Raw genomic sequence first — 19253 nt, 5'->3', positions numbered from 1 at the left:
CGTCACAATCCCCTAGCTAAAATACACAGGGGCGATAGGAATAAGCGAGGTCTATGCACGTTACGGTACACCGGACTCAATCGCACAGCACACTGGCAAAATGGCCGCCGCCCCTGAATCCCCACCACGTGGCAGGCAGCGCTCGGATATGGAGTGAGAGATGGCATAAGTTTTGCAGGCTACGGGGCAATGCTGAAGGAGCGTCACAATCCCCTAGCCAAAATACACAGGGGCGATAGAGATAAGCGAGGTCTATGCACATTACGTTACACTGGGCTCGATCGCATAGCAAATTGACAAAACACAAGTTTTACATAAAGCAGGGCAAAGCTGCAGGAGAGTTTCTACTGTCAAGGTTCTATGCACCGTACGGTACACATACACTTCTATAGCAGGGCAGACTCAATTGAAATGGCTACCGCCTGTGACTCCTAGCTCCATGGAGGCACTTGGCTATGGAGCAAGTAACAGCACAGATTTTGCAGGCTACGGGGCAATGCTGAAGGAGCGTTAGCATCCCCTAGCTAAAATACACAGGGGCGATAGGGATAAGCGAGGTCTATGCACATAACGATACACCGGACCCCATCGCATCGCAAAGTGACAAAATGTCCGAGGCACGTGAACCCCTGCCTTGTGGCAGCACTCAGCTATGGAGCGAGCAACGGCATAGGTTTTGCAGGCTAGGGGGTAATGCTGAAGGAGCGTCAGAATCCCCTAGCTAAAATACACAGGGGTGATAGGGATAAGCGAGGTCTATGCACATAACGATACACCGCAAAGTTCCCCATGGTTTTGATTATGCCTTTTCTTTGAACACGGTATTTTCTACTGCCTCGCCCTACCCCCATCCCACTTTCCCCTTCCCCCCTGGGAGCCTGCAAAGTACATGCAGTAGACAGGGAGGGAGTTCCGATCAGGTTATAAGACATGTGCAACAGTATACTACTGTATGTAGGAAAATCCCTCACCCACTCTGATTTATGTGAAACCTGTGGGCACCCTTCCATTGAATGTATAACAAAGAAAAAATAATAATAAAGTGAATGTCACGAGAACATATATATTAAAAAAAAAAAAGGTTGGCACTTTGGGACTCAAACCTGGGACTCTCAGCATGGGAGGTGGGAGCCTTCATCGCTAGGTTGGTATGGAAGGGGAGACAATTAGCTGCCGGAGGGTACCAACCCCAAATTTCTGTGACCCCCACAAGGCTCATGGCAAGCGTCGGAACCCATGGTGGGTCTGAATTAACGGGCCCATTATAGTCTATGGGAAAATGGGTCCACTTTGTGTACTAATATCTCTGGTTCTGGGTGTCCCAGAGACTCGGGACTGGTACCATTTAAAAGAGGAGACTCTTGGCTTTTGGAGCAGACCACTAGTTTATGTGACACTGGAAAGGGAAACAGGAAGCAACCGTGTATCGGGTCCCCTCCAGTTGTCCGCCTAGCTTGCTCAGGATGCAGAGTTTCTGGCTAGATAGGAAATACTGTACAGAAATGCTAAGTATGGTAATTTGACATCCAGGAACATAGGGAGCAGTTTTTATCTCTCTCCATTATACTTAGAAAAATTACACTTGCCACTGTACGTTACAAGCTGTTCGTGCTAATTAGTACACTAGTAGAACATACTGTACAGAGATACTAACTACAGTGATTTGGCATCCACGAATTTAGGGAGGAGCTTTAATATCTCTCCATTGTAATCTCTCCATTATACTTAGAAAGATTACATTGGAGAGAGATAAAAGCTCCTCCCTAAGTTCCTGGATGCCAAATCACTATACTTAGTATCTCTGTACAGTATTTTCTACTAGTGTACTAATTAGCACGAACAGCTAATTAGTACCCTAATAGAACATACTGTACAGAGGTACTGAGTACGGTAATTTGGCATCCAGGAACTTACTGAGGAGCTTTTATCTCTCTCCATTATACAAAGAAAGAATAAACTTGCCGCTGTACGTTACAAGCTGTTTGTGCTAATTAGTACCCTAATAGAACATACTGTACAGAGATACTAAGTACGGTGATTTGGCATCCAGTTAAAAGCTGTTCGTGCTAATTAGTACACTAGTAGAACATACTGTACAGAGATACTAAGTAAGGTGATTTGGCATCCAGTTAAAAGCTGTTTGTGCTAATTAATACACTAGTAGAACATACTGTACAGAGATACTAAGGACGGTGATTTGGCATCTCGGAACTTAGGGAGGAGCTTTTATCTCTCCATTATACATAGAAAGATTAAACTTGCCACTGTACGTTACAAGCTGTTCGTGCTAATTAGTACACTAGAAGAACATACTGGGGACTCGGACTCATACAGTACTTGCTTTTCAAAAGCACGGTATTTTCCACCGCCTGCCGCTAGCCCATCGCCCTTCCCCCCTGGGAGCCTGCACAGGTCATGCAGTAGACAGGGAGGGAGTTATTCACATAAACCAGGGCAAAGCTGCAGGAGCGGTTGTACTGTTAAGGTTCTATGCACCATACGGTACACATACAATTCTGTAGCAGGGCAGACTCAATTGAAATGGCTACCGCCTGTGACTCCTTGCCCCATGGAGGCCCTCGGCTATGGAGCAAGTAACAGCACAGATTTTGTAGGTCACGGGGCAATGCTGAAGGAGCGTCAGAATCCCCTAGCTAAAATACACAGGGTCGATAGGGATAAGCGAGGTCTATGCACTTAATGATACACCGCAAATTTCCCCATGGTTTTGATTATGCCTTTTCTTTGAACACGGTATTTTCCACTGCCTTGCCCTACCCCCATCCCACTTTCCCCTTCCCCCCTGGGAGCCTGCAAAGTACATGCAGTAGACAGGGAGGGAATTCCGATCAGGTTACAAAACATGTGCAACAGTATACTACTGTATGTAGGAAAAGCCCCTGCCCACTCTGATTTATGTGAAACCTGTGTGCACCCTTCCATTGAATGTATAACAAAGAAAAATAATAATAATAATAATAAAGTGAATGTTACAGGAACACATTGAAAAAAGGTTGGCACTTCCTTCCCATTGGTGTTGGTTTATGCCTTAGGGGACTCGGACGCTAATACTTGTATTTGAAAAGCACGGTATTTTCCACTGCCTCTCCCTACCCCCATCGCCCTTCCCCCCTGGGAGCCTGCACAGGTCATGCAGTGGACAGGGAGGGAGTTCAGGTCAGGTACAATACACAATTGCCGACGATCTACAGTACTGTGTTGCTCAGTTAGTTGCGTCGGAATACACTAATTTATACTCATTACCGCTATGTATTTGTATATAGCGGAATGAATCGCTGCTGCAGATTTACTTTGATTTATGTGAAACCTGTGTGCACCCTTTCATTGAATGTATAACAAAGAAAAAAAATAATAAAGTGAATGTCACGGGAACATATAATAAAAAAAAAGGTTGGCACTTTGGGACTCTCAGCGTGGGAGGTGGGAGCCTTCATCGCTAGGTTGGTAGGGAAGAGGAGACAATTAGCTACAGGAGGGTACCAACCCCAAGTTTCTGTGACCCCCACAAGGCTCATGGCAAGCGTCGGAACCCATGGTGGGTCTGAATTAACGGGCCCATTATAGTCTATGGGAAAATGGGTCCACTTTGCATACTGATATCTCTGGTTCTGGTTGTCCCAGAGACACGGGACTGGTACCATTTAAAAGAGGAGCCTCTTGGCTTTTGGGGCAGACCAACCACTAGTTTATGTGACACTGGAAAGCGAAACGGGAAGCAACCGTGTATCGGGTCCCCTCCAGTTGTCCGCCTAGCTTGCACAGGATGCAGGGTTTCTGGCTAGATAGGAAATACTGTACAGAAATGCTATGCATGGTAATTTGACATCCAGGAACATAGGGAGCAGTTTTTATCTCTCGCCATTATACTTAGAAAAATCACACTTGCCACTGTACGTTACAAGCTGTTCGTGCTAATTAGTACACTAGTAGAACATACTGTACAGAGATACTAAGTACAGTGATTTGGCATCCACGAATTTAGGGAGGAGCCTTAATCTCTCTCCATTGTAATTTCTCCATTATACTTAGAAAGATTACATTGGAGAGAGATAAAAGCTCCTCCCTAAGTTCCTGGATGCCAAATCACTGTACTTAGTATCTCTGTACAGTATTTTCTACTAGTGTACTAATTAGCACGAACAGCTTGTAACGTACAGTGGCAAGTTTAATCTTTCTATGTACAATATAGAGAGATAAAAGCTCCTCCCTAAGTTCCTGGTTGCCAAATCACCGTCCTTAGTATCTCTGTATAGTATTTTCTATTAGGGTACTAATTAGCACGAACAGCTAATTAGTACCCTAATAGAACATACTGTACAGAGGTACTAAGTACGGTAATTTGGCATCCAGGAACTTACTGAGGAGCTTTTATCTCTCTCCATTATACAAAGAAAGATTAAACTTGCAGCTGAACGTTACAAGCTGTTCGTGCTAATTAGTACCCTAATAGAACATACTGTACAGAGATACTAAGTACGGTGATTTGGCATCCAGTTAAAAGCTGTTCGTGCCAATTAGTACACTAGTAGAACATACTGTACAGAGATACTAAGGACGGTGATTTGGCATCTCGGAACTTAGGGAGGAGCTTTTATCTCTCCATTATACATAGAAAGATTAAACTTGCCACTGTACGTTACAAGCTGTTCGTGCTAATTAGTACACTAGAAGAACATACTGGGGACTCGGACTCATACAGTACTTGCTTTTCAAAAGCACAGTATTTTCCACCGCCTGCCGCTAGCCCATCGCCCTTCCCCCCTGGGAGCCTGCACAGGTCATGCAGTAGACAGGGAGGGAGTTATTCACATAAACCAGGGCAAAGCTGCAGGAGCGGTTTTACTGTTAAGGTTCTATGCACCATACGGTACACATACAATTCTGTAGCAGGGCAGACTCAATTGAAATGGCTACCGCCTGTGACTCCTTGCCCCATGGAGGCCCTCGGCTATGGAGCAAGTAACAGCACAGATTTTGTAGGTCACGGGGCAATGCTGAAGGAGCGTCAGAATCCCCTAGCTAAAATACACAGGGTCGATAGGGATAAGCGAGGTCTATGCACTTAATGATACACCGCAAAGTTCCCCATGGTTTTGATTATGCCTTTTCTTTGAACACGGTATTTTCCACTGCCTCGCCCTACCCCCATCCCACTTTCCCCTTCCCCCCTGGGAGCCTGCAAAGTACATGCAGTAGACAGGGAGAGAATTCCGATCAGGTTACAAGACATGTGCAACAGTATACTACTGTATGTAGGAAAATCCCCCGCCCACTCTGATTTATGTGAAACCTGTGTGCACCCTTCCATTGAATGTATAACAAAGAAAAATAATAATAATAATAAAGTGAATGTTACAGGAACACATTGAAAAAAGGTTGGCACTTCCTTCCCATTGGTGTTGGTTTATGCCTTAGGGGACTCGGACGCTAATACTTGTATTTGAAAAGCATGGTATTTTCCACTGCCTCTCCCTACCCCCATCGCCCTTCCCCCCTGGGAGCCTGCACAGGTCATGCAGTGGACAGGGAGGGAGTTCAGGTCAGGTACAATACACAAATGCCGACGATCTACAGTACTGTGTTGCTCAGATAGTTGCGTCGGAATACACTAATTTATACTCATTACCGCTGTGTATTTGTATATACCGGAATGAATCGCTGCTGCAGATTTACTTTGATTTATGTGAAACCTGTGTGCACCCTTTCATTGAATGTATAACAAAGAAAAAAAATAATAAAGTGAATGTCACGGGAACATATATATAAAAAAAAGGTTGGCACTTTGGGACTCTCAGCATGGGAGGTGGGAGCCTTCATCGCTAGGTTGGTATGGAAGAGGAGACAATTAGCTACAGGAGGGTACCAACCCCAAGTTTCTGTGACCCCCACAAGGCTCATGGCAAGCGTCGGAACCCATGGTGGGTCTGAATTAACGGGCCCATTATAGTCTATGGGAAAATGGGTCCACTTTGCATACTGATATCTCTGGTTCTAGTTGTCCCAGAGACACGGGACTGGTACCATTTAAAAGAGGAGCCTCTTGGCTTCTGGGGCAGACCAACCACTAGTTTATGTGACACTGGAAAGGGAAACGGGAAGCAACCGTGCATCGGGTCCCCTCCAGTTGTCCGCCTAGCTTGCACAGGATGCAGGGTTTCTGGCTAGATAGGAAATACTGTACAGAAATGCTATGCATGGTAATTTGACATCCAGGAACATAGGGAGCAGTTTTTATCTCTCTCGATTATACTTAGAAAAATTACACTTGCCACTGTACGTTACAAGCTGTTCGTGCTAATTAGTACACTAGTAGAACATACTGTACAGAGATACTAAGTACAGTGATTTGGCATCCACGAATTTAGGGAGGAGCTTTAATCTCTCTCCATTGTAATCTCTCCATTATACTTAGAAAGATTACATTGGAGAGAGATAAAAGCTCCTCCCTAAGTTCCTGGATGCCAAATCACTATACTTAGTATCTCTGTACAGTATGTTCTATTAGGGTACTTATTAGCATGAACAGCTTGTAACGTACAGTGGCAAGTTTAATCTTTCTATGTACAATATAGAGAGATAAAAGCTCCTCCCTAAGTTCCTGGTTGCCAAATCACCGTCCTTAGTATCTCTGTATAGTATTTTCTATTAGGGTACTAATTAGCACGAACAGCTAATTAGTATCCTAATAGAACATATTGTACAGAGGTACTAAGTACGGTAATTTGGAATCCAGGAACTTACTGAGGAGCTTTTATCTCTCTCCATTATACAAAGAAAGATTAAACTTGCCGCTGTACGTTACAAGCTGTTCGTGCTAATAAGTACCCTAATAGAACATACTGTACAGAGAAACTAAGTACGGTGATTTGGCATCCAGTTAAAAGCTGTTCGTGCTAATTAGTACACTAGTAGAACATACTGTACAGAGATACTAAGTACGGTGATTTGGCATCCAGTTAAAAGCTGTTTGTGCTAATTAGTACACTAGTAGAACATACTGTACAGAGATACTAAGGACAGTGATTTGGCATCTAGGAACTTAGGGAGGAGCTTTTATCTCTCCATTATACATAGAAAGATTAAACTTGCCACTGTACGTTACAAGCTGTTCGTGCTAATTAGTACACTAGGAGAACATACTGTACAGAGATACTAAGTACGGTGATTTGGCATCCAGGAACTGACTGAGGAGCATTTATCTCTCTCCATTATACATAGAAAGATTAATCTTGCCGCTGTATGTTACAAGCATTTCGTACTAATTAGTACCCTAATAGAACATACTGTACAGAGATACTAAGTACGGTGGAAAATACCGTGCTTTTGAAAAGCAAGTACTGTATGAGTCCGAGTCCCCAGTATGTTCTTCTAGTGTACTAATTAGCACAAACAGCTTGTAACGTACAGTGGCAAGTTTAATCTTTCTATGTATAATGGAGAGATAAAAGCTCCTCCCTAAGTTCCGAGATGCCAAATCACCGTCCTTAGTATCTCTGTACAGTATGTTCTACTAGTGTACTAATTAGCACGAACAGCTTTTAACTGGATGCCAAATCACCGTACTTAGTATCTCTGTACAGTATGTTCTATTAGGGTACTAATTAGCACGAACAGCTTGTAACATACAGCGGCAAGATTAATCTTTCTATGTATAATGGAGAGAGATAAATGCTCCTCAGTAAGTTCCTGGATGTCAAATCACTGTACATAGTATCTCTGTACAGTATGTTCTATTAGGGTACTAATTAGCTGTTCGTGCTAATTAGTACCCTAATAGAAAATACTATACAGAGATACTAAGGATGGTGATTTGGCAACCAGGAACTTAGGGAGGAGCTTTTATCTCTCTACATTATACATAGAAAGATCAAACCTGCCACTGTACGTTACAAGCTGTTCGTGCTAATTAGTACACTAGTAGAACATACTGTACAGAGATACTACAAACAGTGATTTGGCATCCAGGAACTTAGGGAGGAGCTTTTATCTCTCTCCATTATACTTAGGGAGGAGCTTTTATCTCTCTCCATTGTAATCTTTCTAAGTATAATGGAGAGAGATAAAAGCTCCTCCCTAAGTTCCTGGATGCCAAATCACTGTCCGTAGTATCTCTGTACAGTATGTTCTACTAGTGTACTAATTAGCACGAACAGCTTGTAACGTACAGTGGCAGGTTTGATCTTTCTATGTATAATGTAGAGAGATAAAAGCTCCTCCCTAAGTTCCTGGTTGCCAAATCACCATCCTTAGTATCTCTGTATAGTATTTTCTATTAGGGCACTAATTAGCACAAACAGCTAATTATTACCCTAATAGAACATACTGTACAGAGATACTAAGTATGGTGATTTGGCATCCAGGAACTTAATGAGGAGCATTTATCTCTCTCCATTATACATAGAAAGATTAAACTTGCCGCTGTACGTTACAAGCTGTTCGTGCTAATTAGTACCCTAAAAGAACATACTGTACAGAGATACTAAGTACGGTGCTTTGGCATCCAGTTAAAAGCTGTTCGTGCTAATTAGTACACTAGTAGAACATACTGTACAGAGATACTAAGGACGGTGATTTGGCATCTAGGAACTTAGGGAGGAGCTTTTATCTCTTCATTATACATAGAAAGATTAAACTTGCCACTGTACATTACAAGCTGTTCGTGCTAATTAGTACACTAGAAGAACATACTGGGGACTCAGACTCATACAGTACTTGCTTTTCAAAAGCACAGTATTTTCCACCGCCTGCCACTAGCCCATCGCCCTTCCCCCCTGGGAGCCTGCACAGGTCATGCAGTAGACAGGGAGAGAGTTATTCACATAAACCAGGGCAAAGCTGCAGGAGCGGTTGTACTGTTAAGGTTCTATGCACCATACGGTACACATACAATTCTGTAGCAGGGCAGTCTCAATTGAAATAGCTACCGCCTGTGACTCCTTGCCCCATGGAGGCCCTCGGCTATGGAGCAAGTAACAGCACAGATTTTGTAGGTCACGGGGCAATGCTGAAGGAGCGTCAGAATCCCCTAGCTAAAATACACAGGGTCGATAGGGATAAGTGAGGTCTATGCACTTAACGATACCCCAGACCTCATCGCATCACAAAGTGACAAAATGTCCAAGGCACATGAACATCCACCTTGTGTCAGCACTCAGCTATGGAGCGAGTGACGGCATAGGTTTTGCAGGCTTTGGAGCAGTGCTGAAGGAGCGTCGGAATCCCCTAGCTAAAATACACAGGGGCAATAGGGTTAAGCGAGGTCTATGCACATAATTCTACAAAACGGGGGTTCATGTGCCTCGGACATTTTGTGACTTTGTGATGCGATGGGGTCTGGTGTATCGTTATGTGCATAGACCTCGCTTATCCCTATCGACCCTGTGTATTTTAGCTAGGGGATTCTGACGCTCCTTCAGCATTGGCCCGTTCTTTGAACACAGTATTTTCCACTGCCTCCCCCTACCCCCATCCCACTTTCCCCTTCCCCCCTGGGAGCCTGCACAGTTCATGTAGTAGACAGGTAGGGAGTTCCGATCAGGTTACAAGACAAGATTTATGTGAAACCTGTGTGCACCCTTCCATTGAATGTATAACAAAGAAAAAAAATTATAATAAAGTGAATGTCATGGGAACTCGGACGCTCATACTGTACATGTATTTCAAAAGCACGGTGTTTATGCATTATACATACTTCCTTTTACACAATTACTTGCGTCTCCATACACAATCTTACGTCCACATACACAAGTGTTTTAACATGTTCGTTTGTGTCTGTATAAACTATTTATTTATATTGAGAACTCTCACCGTCTGACCATTGGTCACCATCTATTAACATTACAGTCGTCACTGACCATTTGCCAGAGCTGTAGATCAATCCGCCGCTATACGATCAAAAGTACTGGATTAGTGGAGCATTAGCCACCCAGTGGTGGAGATGTGTAATGCATGCTGAGTATCTAGAATCGCCTCAACGCGCCTGCCTGTGATTAAACTCAGCAAGCTAAGCTATCGCCTTAGCGTGACTTAACGTCCGTCTAGGCGGAGAATCGGTCAAGATAAAGGTGGCTACATCTGTAAGCCAGATGAAAGTCCCATCTCACCGACAGGGCATCCACAAAGATCGCTCTGGGATCCTTTGTTCTTGACCCATATGTGAGCACTTTGTTGTTCAGACGGGACGCCATGAGATCTATCTCTGGCAACCCCCACTTGTCTACTAGAGTCTGGAAGACCTCCGGGTGTAGAGCCTATTCGCTTGCCTGAATGGCGTGTTGACTGAGAAAGTCCGCTTCCCAGTTTAGGACTCCCGGAATGAACACTGCGGACAAGGCTAGATGATGAAGTTCTGCCCACTTTAGTATGTGACTTACCTCCTTCATCGCTTTTCGGCTGCGAGTTCCTCCTTGATGGTTGAGGTACGCTACTGCCGTTGCATTGTCCGAGCGGATCTGGACTGGTTTTCCCCGAAGAATGTCCTTTGCCTGAATCAATGCCATATTTATGGCCCGAAGTTCCAATATATTTATTGGCAGGCAACTTTCTTCCTTGGTCCATTGCCCCTGAAAACACAACCTTCCTGACACTGCTCCCCAGCCCTGGAGACTGGCATCTGTCGTCAGAATTTCCCAATCTGATATGCAAAAGGGTCTCCCCTTGTCCAGATGGGATGTCTGTAGCGACCACGCTAATGACCTTCTTACTTCTATCGTAAGAACCATAGTCTGTGTTTTCATTGTCTGATGCAACCCATTCCATTTGGCAAGAATCAGATGCCGCAGAGGCCTCGAGTGGAAATGTGCATACTCCACCATGTCGAATGTTGACACCATCAAACCCATCACACGCATTGCTGCATGAATGGATACATTTTGACTGTGTAGTCCTGAATCCTTGACTGAACCTTGGATATCTTGTTCAGAGGTAAAATTACTCTCTGAAGACTTGAATCCAGTACAGCCCCCAAGTGAGTCATCCGCTGTGACGGAACCAGAGGCGATTTTGCCTAATTTATGAGCCACCCGTGGTTCTGCAAACATGTTATTGTCTGTTGCAGATAACATAAGAGCAATTCCTGCTAACTCAAAAGGTAGGGCCTGGAACTGAAAATGCTGTTGGAGGATAGCGAACCTGAGATAGCACTGATGGGACAGTGTTATAGGAACATGTAGGTAAGCATGCTGTATATCCAGGGATACCATTTAATCCCCTGGCTCCATTGCCAAAATGATGGAACGAAATGTCTCCATGTGAAACCAAGATACCAAAATGTATTTGTTCAGCACTTTGAGATTGAGAATGGGCGGAAATGACCATTTTGGAGTAAAAACCATGTCCTCGTTGTGCAAGACAAACTGGAATGACTACTCCTGAGTGAAGCAATCTCTGGACTGCCTCTAACAAAGCCCTGGCCTTCGTCTCTACCTGAGATGGGCTGGTACAAAAAAACTTTTGAGGAGGATGCTTCTTGAAGGCAAACGCATAACCTAGAGATACTGCTTCCTGCACCCAGGCATCTGTTGCAGACTGCTGCCAGATCTGTGCAAATTTAAGAAGTTGGCCCCCCACTCTGGAGTCCCCCAGGTGGAGACCCGCACCATCAGGCTGATGGTGTATTATCTATTTTCCCAACCGGTCCTCTGGTAGCTCAATGCTTTTTAGTCTTACCAGACTTGTTGTATGGGGGCTGCTTGCCATCACTTTTACCTTTAGCTTTTCTTTGAGACCGAAAGGGCCGCAAAGCCAGAACTTTAGGTTTGAAATTGTAGGTGGAAGGAAACTTGAACTTCTTCGAGTCTGCTACTGACTCCAGAATAGCTGTCAATTCTTTACCAAAAAGAATAGCTCCAGAAAGGGTCAAAGATTCCAAAACCTTCATAGATTCTGTATCAGCTTTCCACGTACGTAGCCAAACTGCTGTGCGAGCAGCTATTGTTGAAGCTGATGCCCTGGAGGCAATAGTACCCATATCCAATGCTGCTTCTTCCAAGAACCTTGCAGCCTGTTTTATATGTGCTATATGGGATTTTTGCTCTCTAGAAGCTATTGAAAAATCCCCCTCCAATGCATCAGCCCAGGCAGCTACCGCCTTTGCCATCCAAGCTGAAGCCATGGCTGGCCTTATGACTGCCCCAGACAGGTAAAAAATGTTTTTTAGAAAACCATCCATTCTCCTATCTGTGACATCATTTAATGATGTTGAAGGCAAAGGTAATGTAGATTTTCACACTAATAGAATTACATGCGTATCTACTTTAGGAGCCACCTCTCTTTTTAAACAATCCCCAGCTGGAAGAGTATAATTGAATTCCATTTCTTAGGAATTCTAAACTTCTTATTGGGCGTAGCCCAAGCCTCTTCCATGATTTCTGTCAGCTGATCTGACCCTGGAAACTCAGTTTTAACTGTTTTGGGACGTTTAAACATAGGTGCCTTGGTTTTTAACACAGGCTCTGCTGAATCCTCTAAGGACAGAATGGCTTTCATAGCTTTAATTAATTCAGCTGAGACCTTCCTCCTCCTCTTCGTATGCCGAAGTAGAATCAATTGAGCTTTCATCTTCCGATGAATGACCTCATCTGAATCATGTGTAGCCTGTGAGGGTGAAGATTTACTTACCACCGGTTTATCAGCTTGTTTCTTTTGAGAAGCTGCTGCTGGAAGTGATACACCATAGGTGGGGAGCTGCATGTAAGGGTTAATAGTGTAACCTATCCCTGGTACAGGAGTTGGAGGAATTATCCGTTCAGCTATACTGGATAAAGTCTGTGCAAACACAACCCAAGGTGGATCTATCTGCACCTGAATCTGACTTGTATTTTTCAATAACCCCTGGTGAAAGCTAAAACAATTTGCACACAAACCATCCTGAACCAGATCCTGAGAGGATAACACAGCTTTGCAAGACAAACATGTTATGAGTGTTGGTGTTGCTGTGAGTGTACTTTTCTCACCTTTGCCGCTCTTAAACATGATAAATACTCAACACTTCCACAGTGTACTACACAATTCGTGACTGTAATCACTTTAAGCTTCGTAAAGTGACGTACAATCCGACCCTATCCATGCACCAGCATTGAGGATCGGAATAAACAAACTGACAGAAATATAGTAAAGTCAGCAATCACACTAGCAGTCAGTCACATGTATAAGTGCATTAGTATAATAGGCAATATGAGCACATCATCAACTACACTTTAAGTATGTGGAAGAACATATTACTGCATCATGTTTAAACAGATCTAACGTATTTAGACACACTGCGAAAGAAACAACAGTAAATGTTTACAGACTCATATGCAATAGACACTTATCTAACTATTCGTACTCAAAAGGGTAGATAGAGACTTAGTGCTGTATAACCCGTACTCAGTAGAGTGGGATACAGGGAGACTCACCTCGCTTCCAGGACCGATCAATACGTTAGCAAACGCTGAGTGGATCCAGACACTACTAGTGTACACTGCCGCTCCATGAACCTATAGTGAACACAGACACTCAGTGAACACAGACGCACCAGTCACACAGCCGCCTATGCTGCGACTGGGTCCCGTTTGTGTAGAGTCTGAGACGGAAGCGGGATACAGTTCATGGCGGGAAAGTCGGAGGAAACTGGTCATGAAACGGGGGGAGGGGCGACCAGGAGAGCTTCTGACTCCCCACTGCTGACATCAACCCTAGGGATCGTGGCCTCATACTATTCCTGGAGCCTCTGAATCCTAATGCCAAGTACTGGTGCACCCGGGGTGGCAGCCGCGTTAGCGACTGTTTGGTAGTCTCCTCCCAAATCAGTGCGGCTGTGTCCGTATTCCCCTACTAAGCGGAACCGATGCCTTACCTTCTCCCCGTGCTCCGGCCACAGCCTGGTAACGTCTGCTGGACCTGCTAGTATATCCGACACAGACGCCCGCCGAAATAGCACTGTACTCGTGGGTAACCATTGTTGCGACCCGGCGGAGAGTTGTTGGAGCGACTCTTTCTAAGGTACGTAAGACGATGTTTAGAAAGATCACTCAAGAAAAAATAGTAAGACTTTAAAATTAAAATAAGAAAGCTTAGGGCTGCTAAAAACCAGCAGCCCTCTGACCATGGTCCGGCTCCTGCTGCACAAAACAAAAAACTGATCTGCCTGAGCCAGGAGGCGGGGATATATGGATGGACCCGTTGCATGCTGGGAGGCCGGAAAAGCTTTGACCGATTGGTGCAAATCCGCTGTCGCTTCATCATATCCCACTGTTATCCTGTGGCTAACTTGTGGACCCTGCCAGAGAAAAAATGGCTATGGTTGTGTGTGTATTATTTAAATGACAATAGTAAAAATAAAAGGAAAACCGATAACATAATCTTTTACCTCAGTTGTTCTAAATATAATCCTGTAATTATACTGCATTCCTTGGGCTCCTTCTCTCTCATCCCGTCGTAAGCTTATGGCCACAGGCCCCAGTCTTTCATCAACTCCAAAAAAGTTCTGATGTTCTTGCAAAAAATAAGGGAACAGTAGGCTAGTCAAGCACATTAATGGAATTAAATATAAAATATACACAAATTAGTGAATGGAGGAAAAATTAGAGACAAAACAAATTGGTAATTTTACTAACCTTTGCCATAAAAATACTTTCGGTAATATAGTGCACCCAGGTCTTGATATTCCACAGAGTAGCTGCTATCCCTAATTCTTTCCCTAGCTTCTTCTAATACAGATACAGACGCATTGGGACCCCTAACAGGACAACTGATAAGTGGAGCATTGAGAGATAAAACAGAAGAAAAGTCCCATCCTTCATCTTTTTGGCCCTCTGCTTCTTCTCCTCCCACCTCATTACGGAAATATGGACAGCTGAGCAGGAGCTCATTGTCTTTTCCATCTCCAGGGTCTCCTGGATCTTCCGGAGATGACAGAGATCTTCTGGGTGAAGAAGCACAAGATCTGATCTGAGAGGCAGCAGAAGCTCCACTTCTAACATTTTTTCGACCTTCAGATTCTCTTCTTCGAAAAGGATCAAACAATATACTTTGGATATCGTGGTGAGCAAAACTCCTTGGCCGAGGGGTTACGGGATCTACTTCAGGTGGCTTCTCCTTCACCTCATGGGCTGGAGGTCCTTGGCTGTTCCCAGCCAGCCCAAGCAGTATGAATGGATCTTTAAAACGTGGGGCAGATGGGCTGCCTGTCCCTTTATCCCGAAGTTCAAATTCTGATTCTGAAAGCGAACGTGCCCCACAGTTATGTCTACTGTTCCCTGTGGCTATCAGTGACTTCGAGTCATGGGAGCTTTTGTGAGGAGATGACCGAGATGGAGGTTGGCGCAATTTACGCACAAAAAGGTCATCAGACTGCATCTCATGGGGAAGGACTCATTGATGTTGTTTAAAAGGTTCCTGGTCTTCAGTTTCTTTAAGGTGTTTGATTATAATCGTTTTTATCTTTTCTGTTTTCTTTTTCCCTAATCTTATGTTTTTCACTAACTGTCCTCTGTTTCGCCTTCCATGTGCTTTTTGACTTTGGATGTCTGATGTTTTTGGTTCACTATATACCTATCACTTGTGTATTTGATGATTAACTTTCTCTGTATGTAACAAACTGTTCCCACATATTATGTGTTGAAATATCTTTCTCACCACAGTTTATCAGTTAAGGTATTTGCAATTTTCTTTGACTTTAGTTTCCTGTACCGTACTAGTGGCCCTTTGCTTTCTTGCTTTGAGTTGTTGTTTTTTTTTATGCTCGTAGTTCCTCTTATTTTCTTAAGTTGGCTCTTTTCTTGTTTTAGATATCTCTCTGGTAGTTTTGTTACTTTTATTTGTCCCCATGTGCTTCATGCCCTGTTAAATATTCCATTGTAAAACGAAGATACTGCAGCAAACAATTTATCCTTCCCCCATGCAGACTAATCCAATGTAAAGTCCACACAAAAGACTTCAGATCTATAAGGAAAGAAAAAGAAGAACAAGAATGGTATTAAAACAAATGATCTGGGAGAGAATGTTCGCATACAGCATAACATGATTGCAGCTTATAATGCATTAAACCTGAACACACCAGCCCTGTGCAGCATTGTAAAGTAGCTGTGCTAAATCAGCTGAACAGTGGATTCCTGGATAGAACTGCTACATAAAGAAGCCCCTGAGGCTCTGCGGATGGTAATGCTGGATTAAGTGGTTTATTTAACTATACTTGAAAAAGCTGATATATGGTAAAAAGGTAGTTAGAAATTCTACTACAATACATCATACTTGCCGATCTTCTGGCTGCGAGGTCGGTATTGCGGGGGAGTGGCACGGCATATGTGGGTGTGTCGACGGGCGCAATAATGCAAAGGGGCGGAGTGGGGGCATGATGACAAAATCGCGCCATTGTGGCCAACCCCCTGCTACACAATGCAGAGATTACCGGTATTGTTGGCAAGGGGGCAGAGCCATGATGATGCTATTCAGCACGAATCACGTCATCGGCTCCTTCAGAGTGCAGGGGGAGTAATGTTCGGGGGGGGGGGGGGGAGGGGGGCATCTCTCCGGGAGACTTGCCTACTCATCCAGGGGGGCGGGAGTGCTCCTCGGCATTCGGTAGCCTCCCGGCCAATCCGGGAGAGTAGGCAAGTCTCTGAATGTAAAACAATGCATGGTTACTAATCTCATGCAATAATATGATGATTTGAATCTTCTCCAGATCTTTAATCAGTTGTTTGCTGTAACATGGTATTTTATAAATAAAAGCTAAATACATTTTAAAATAACATTTATTCCCATTAGCAGAGAAGAAGTAGAATTTGTAAGTGAACAAACAACACATTTCACCTTAATCTAAGCACAGAACGCATTTATGATTCATATACACCTTATTGTCACGATCCGGGTATCTGGACGCCATTTCTTACCCATCAGATGCCTCCTAAGGCTGGCTCAGCGCTCCAGGACCGGATCCCATCTGTTATCCTGATGTGTACATTCCTGTATCCTCTCCTGTCACTCTGGGACGCTGTCACAGTAAACACCATATTACACCTGGCATGGCGTCTCCCGCGGCCTCCGCCGCCGTCCCTGCTCTTCTGCATGCAGAGTGTCTGAGTGGCGATTACGTCAGCCGCGGCCTCCGCTGTGTCCGCGTGGTTGGATGTGCATCTGTCAGCCTGGCGCCTCCTGTCTCCGGTGGCCGGCGCCGCCATTACTGTTTTCATTACCACATGGATTACTAACCAAACTTCCCTCCAAGGGTCTGCATGGGCGCAGCCATCTTGGATTCTGTCAGCTGATCATTTCCACCAATCTGTTCTCAGTATTGATAATCTGCATAATTGCCTAGCCAATCCCTTCCTTGCTGCAGGTATAAATACACTGTGCCTGAGCAAGGAAGGCGTCAGTGCTTTGGTTGTCAAACCTAGTTCCTGTTTGTCTCTCTCCTGTGATTGTCTTCCAGGTTCCAGCTCCTGTCTCAAGACTTCCACCATAGAGACCCGCACCAGCATTCCACCTGCGGTGTAGCCTGACTCTCCAATCCATTGTGGATTCATCTGTTTCCAGCTACAACATTACCTGCTTCCAGCTCAGCTTCCAGCAGAGTACAGCTTCCCTTAAAGGGCCGGTGTCCTTTCTACACTTTACCACTCTCCACCGGTATTATTATTTCTCCGCTCTCAAGTTCTACATTTCAGTTCATATTTCATCGCTCCCAAGTTCATTTATTATTTAACTGGTTCCAGCCAGTATCCACTCCGTGCTAACAACAGTCTGGTTCCAGCCAGTATCCACAGCAGCTGTTTTATCTTCAGCAACCCAGCTTTTCCTGGAACACCAGCTGGCACAATCCTGGGTTATCTCCATTGCTACAGTCGGGCCTGGTAAGGACTTTCCATCTAGAAGATCATAAGAACTATCTCACACTACCAGTGCCCTGTGGCTCCTGCCATCCTGTAGTACCCAGGAACTGTATTTATTCTTTGCTGACTTTTACGTTTTCTTTTACTGCTGCTGTGTTGCGGAGTTGTCATAATAAACATCATTGACTTTTATCCAAGTTGTCGTGGTCACGCCTTCAGGCAGTTATTATTCATGTTACTTACATGTCCAGGGGTCTGATACAACCTCCCAGGTTCCGGTACATCTCAGCCCCTACAACTGAGGCTGCCTCCCGTCAGCTCAGGCCCTCAGTTGTGACAGTAAGCACTGACCTAATGAATCCAGCCGGAGACCAGGATCAAGCGGCCAGGCCGATGCAAGAACTGGCAGCCCGACTAGAACATCAGGAGGCTGCACAGGGCCACATCATCCGCTGTCTCCAGGATCTCTCTACTCGGCTGGATGGGATTCAGACAACTCTCCGTGGATCAGGCGCGTCTGGTGCGTCAACCACAGTGACTGCAGCTACAACCCCACCCACCTTACCCATTTCTGCTCCACGTCTTCATCTTCCAACGCCAGCAAAATTTGACGGATCTCCAAGATTCTGCAGGGGATTTCTCATCCAGTGTGAGATTCAGTTTGAGCTACAACCTGGCAATTTTCCCAGTGACCGTACAAAAATTGCCTACATTATTTCTCTTCTCAGTGGCTCAGCCCTTGATTGGGCATCACCGTTATGGGAGAGGTCCGACACCCTGCTATCTTCCTACACTGCCTTCGTGTCAACATTCAGGCGCATCTTCGACGAGCCAGGCCGGATAACCTCAGCTTCATACGAGATTCTCCGTTTACGCCAGGGGTCACGTACTGTAGGACAATATCTGATACAGTTCCAGATCCTGGCATCCGAACTGGCATGGAACGACGAGGCCCTGTATGCTGCATTCTGGCATGGCTTATCTGAGCGTATTAAAGATGAGTTAGCTACCAGAGACTTACCTTCTAAGTTAGATGAGCTAATCTCACTCTGCACGAAAGTTGATTTACGTTTCAGAGAGAGAGCAACTGAGCGTGGAAGATCATCTGCTCCAAAATCTTCTGCTCCTCCTCCTCGTCAACTGTCACCATCTAAAGATGAGCCCATGCAACTTGGCCGTTCTCGTTTAACTCCTGCTGAGCGCCGAAGACGTCTCTCCGAGTTTCTCTGTCTCTATTGTGCAGCTCCGTCTCACACCATTAATGCCTGTCCCAAACGTCCGGGAAACTCCAAATCCTAGCTCGCCAAGGAGAGGGCCGGCTAGGAGTAATGATCTCCTCTCCATCTCCTCAAGATTGTAATCTCCCAGTCTCGCTTCAAGTTGCTCAACGTTATCGGAACGTCATTGCCCTCCTTGATT

At 44.7% G+C, this 19253-nt stretch overlaps 1 protein-coding gene across 12 annotated transcripts in view; it reads right to left on the bottom strand.

Annotated features, from left to right (window-relative positions):
• The window catches only part of SIPA1 (signal-induced proliferation-associated 1), a 310973-nt gene that overhangs the window by 134185 nt on the left and 157535 nt on the right, over nucleotides 1-19253 (bottom strand). For all 12 annotated transcript variants that reach the window (XM_063945192.1, XM_063945198.1, XM_063945195.1 and 9 more), the window contains 2 exons: nucleotides 14619-15945; nucleotides 14372-14496 (listed from right to left, as the gene is read on the bottom strand). In XM_063945192.1, the coding sequence (XP_063801262.1) occupies nucleotides 14372-14496; nucleotides 14619-15360 (867 nt within the window). In that variant the 5' untranslated portion in view covers nucleotides 15361-15945. The remainder of the gene's footprint in view (nucleotides 1-14371; nucleotides 14497-14618; nucleotides 15946-19253) is intronic.

Source organism: Pseudophryne corroboree, chromosome 11 (genome assembly GCF_028390025.1).
Source record: "Pseudophryne corroboree isolate aPseCor3 chromosome 11, aPseCor3.hap2, whole genome shotgun sequence".
Taxonomy (NCBI): domain Eukaryota; kingdom Metazoa; phylum Chordata; class Amphibia; order Anura; family Myobatrachidae; genus Pseudophryne; species Pseudophryne corroboree.
This window is presented reverse-complemented; position numbering and strand designations above follow the sequence as displayed.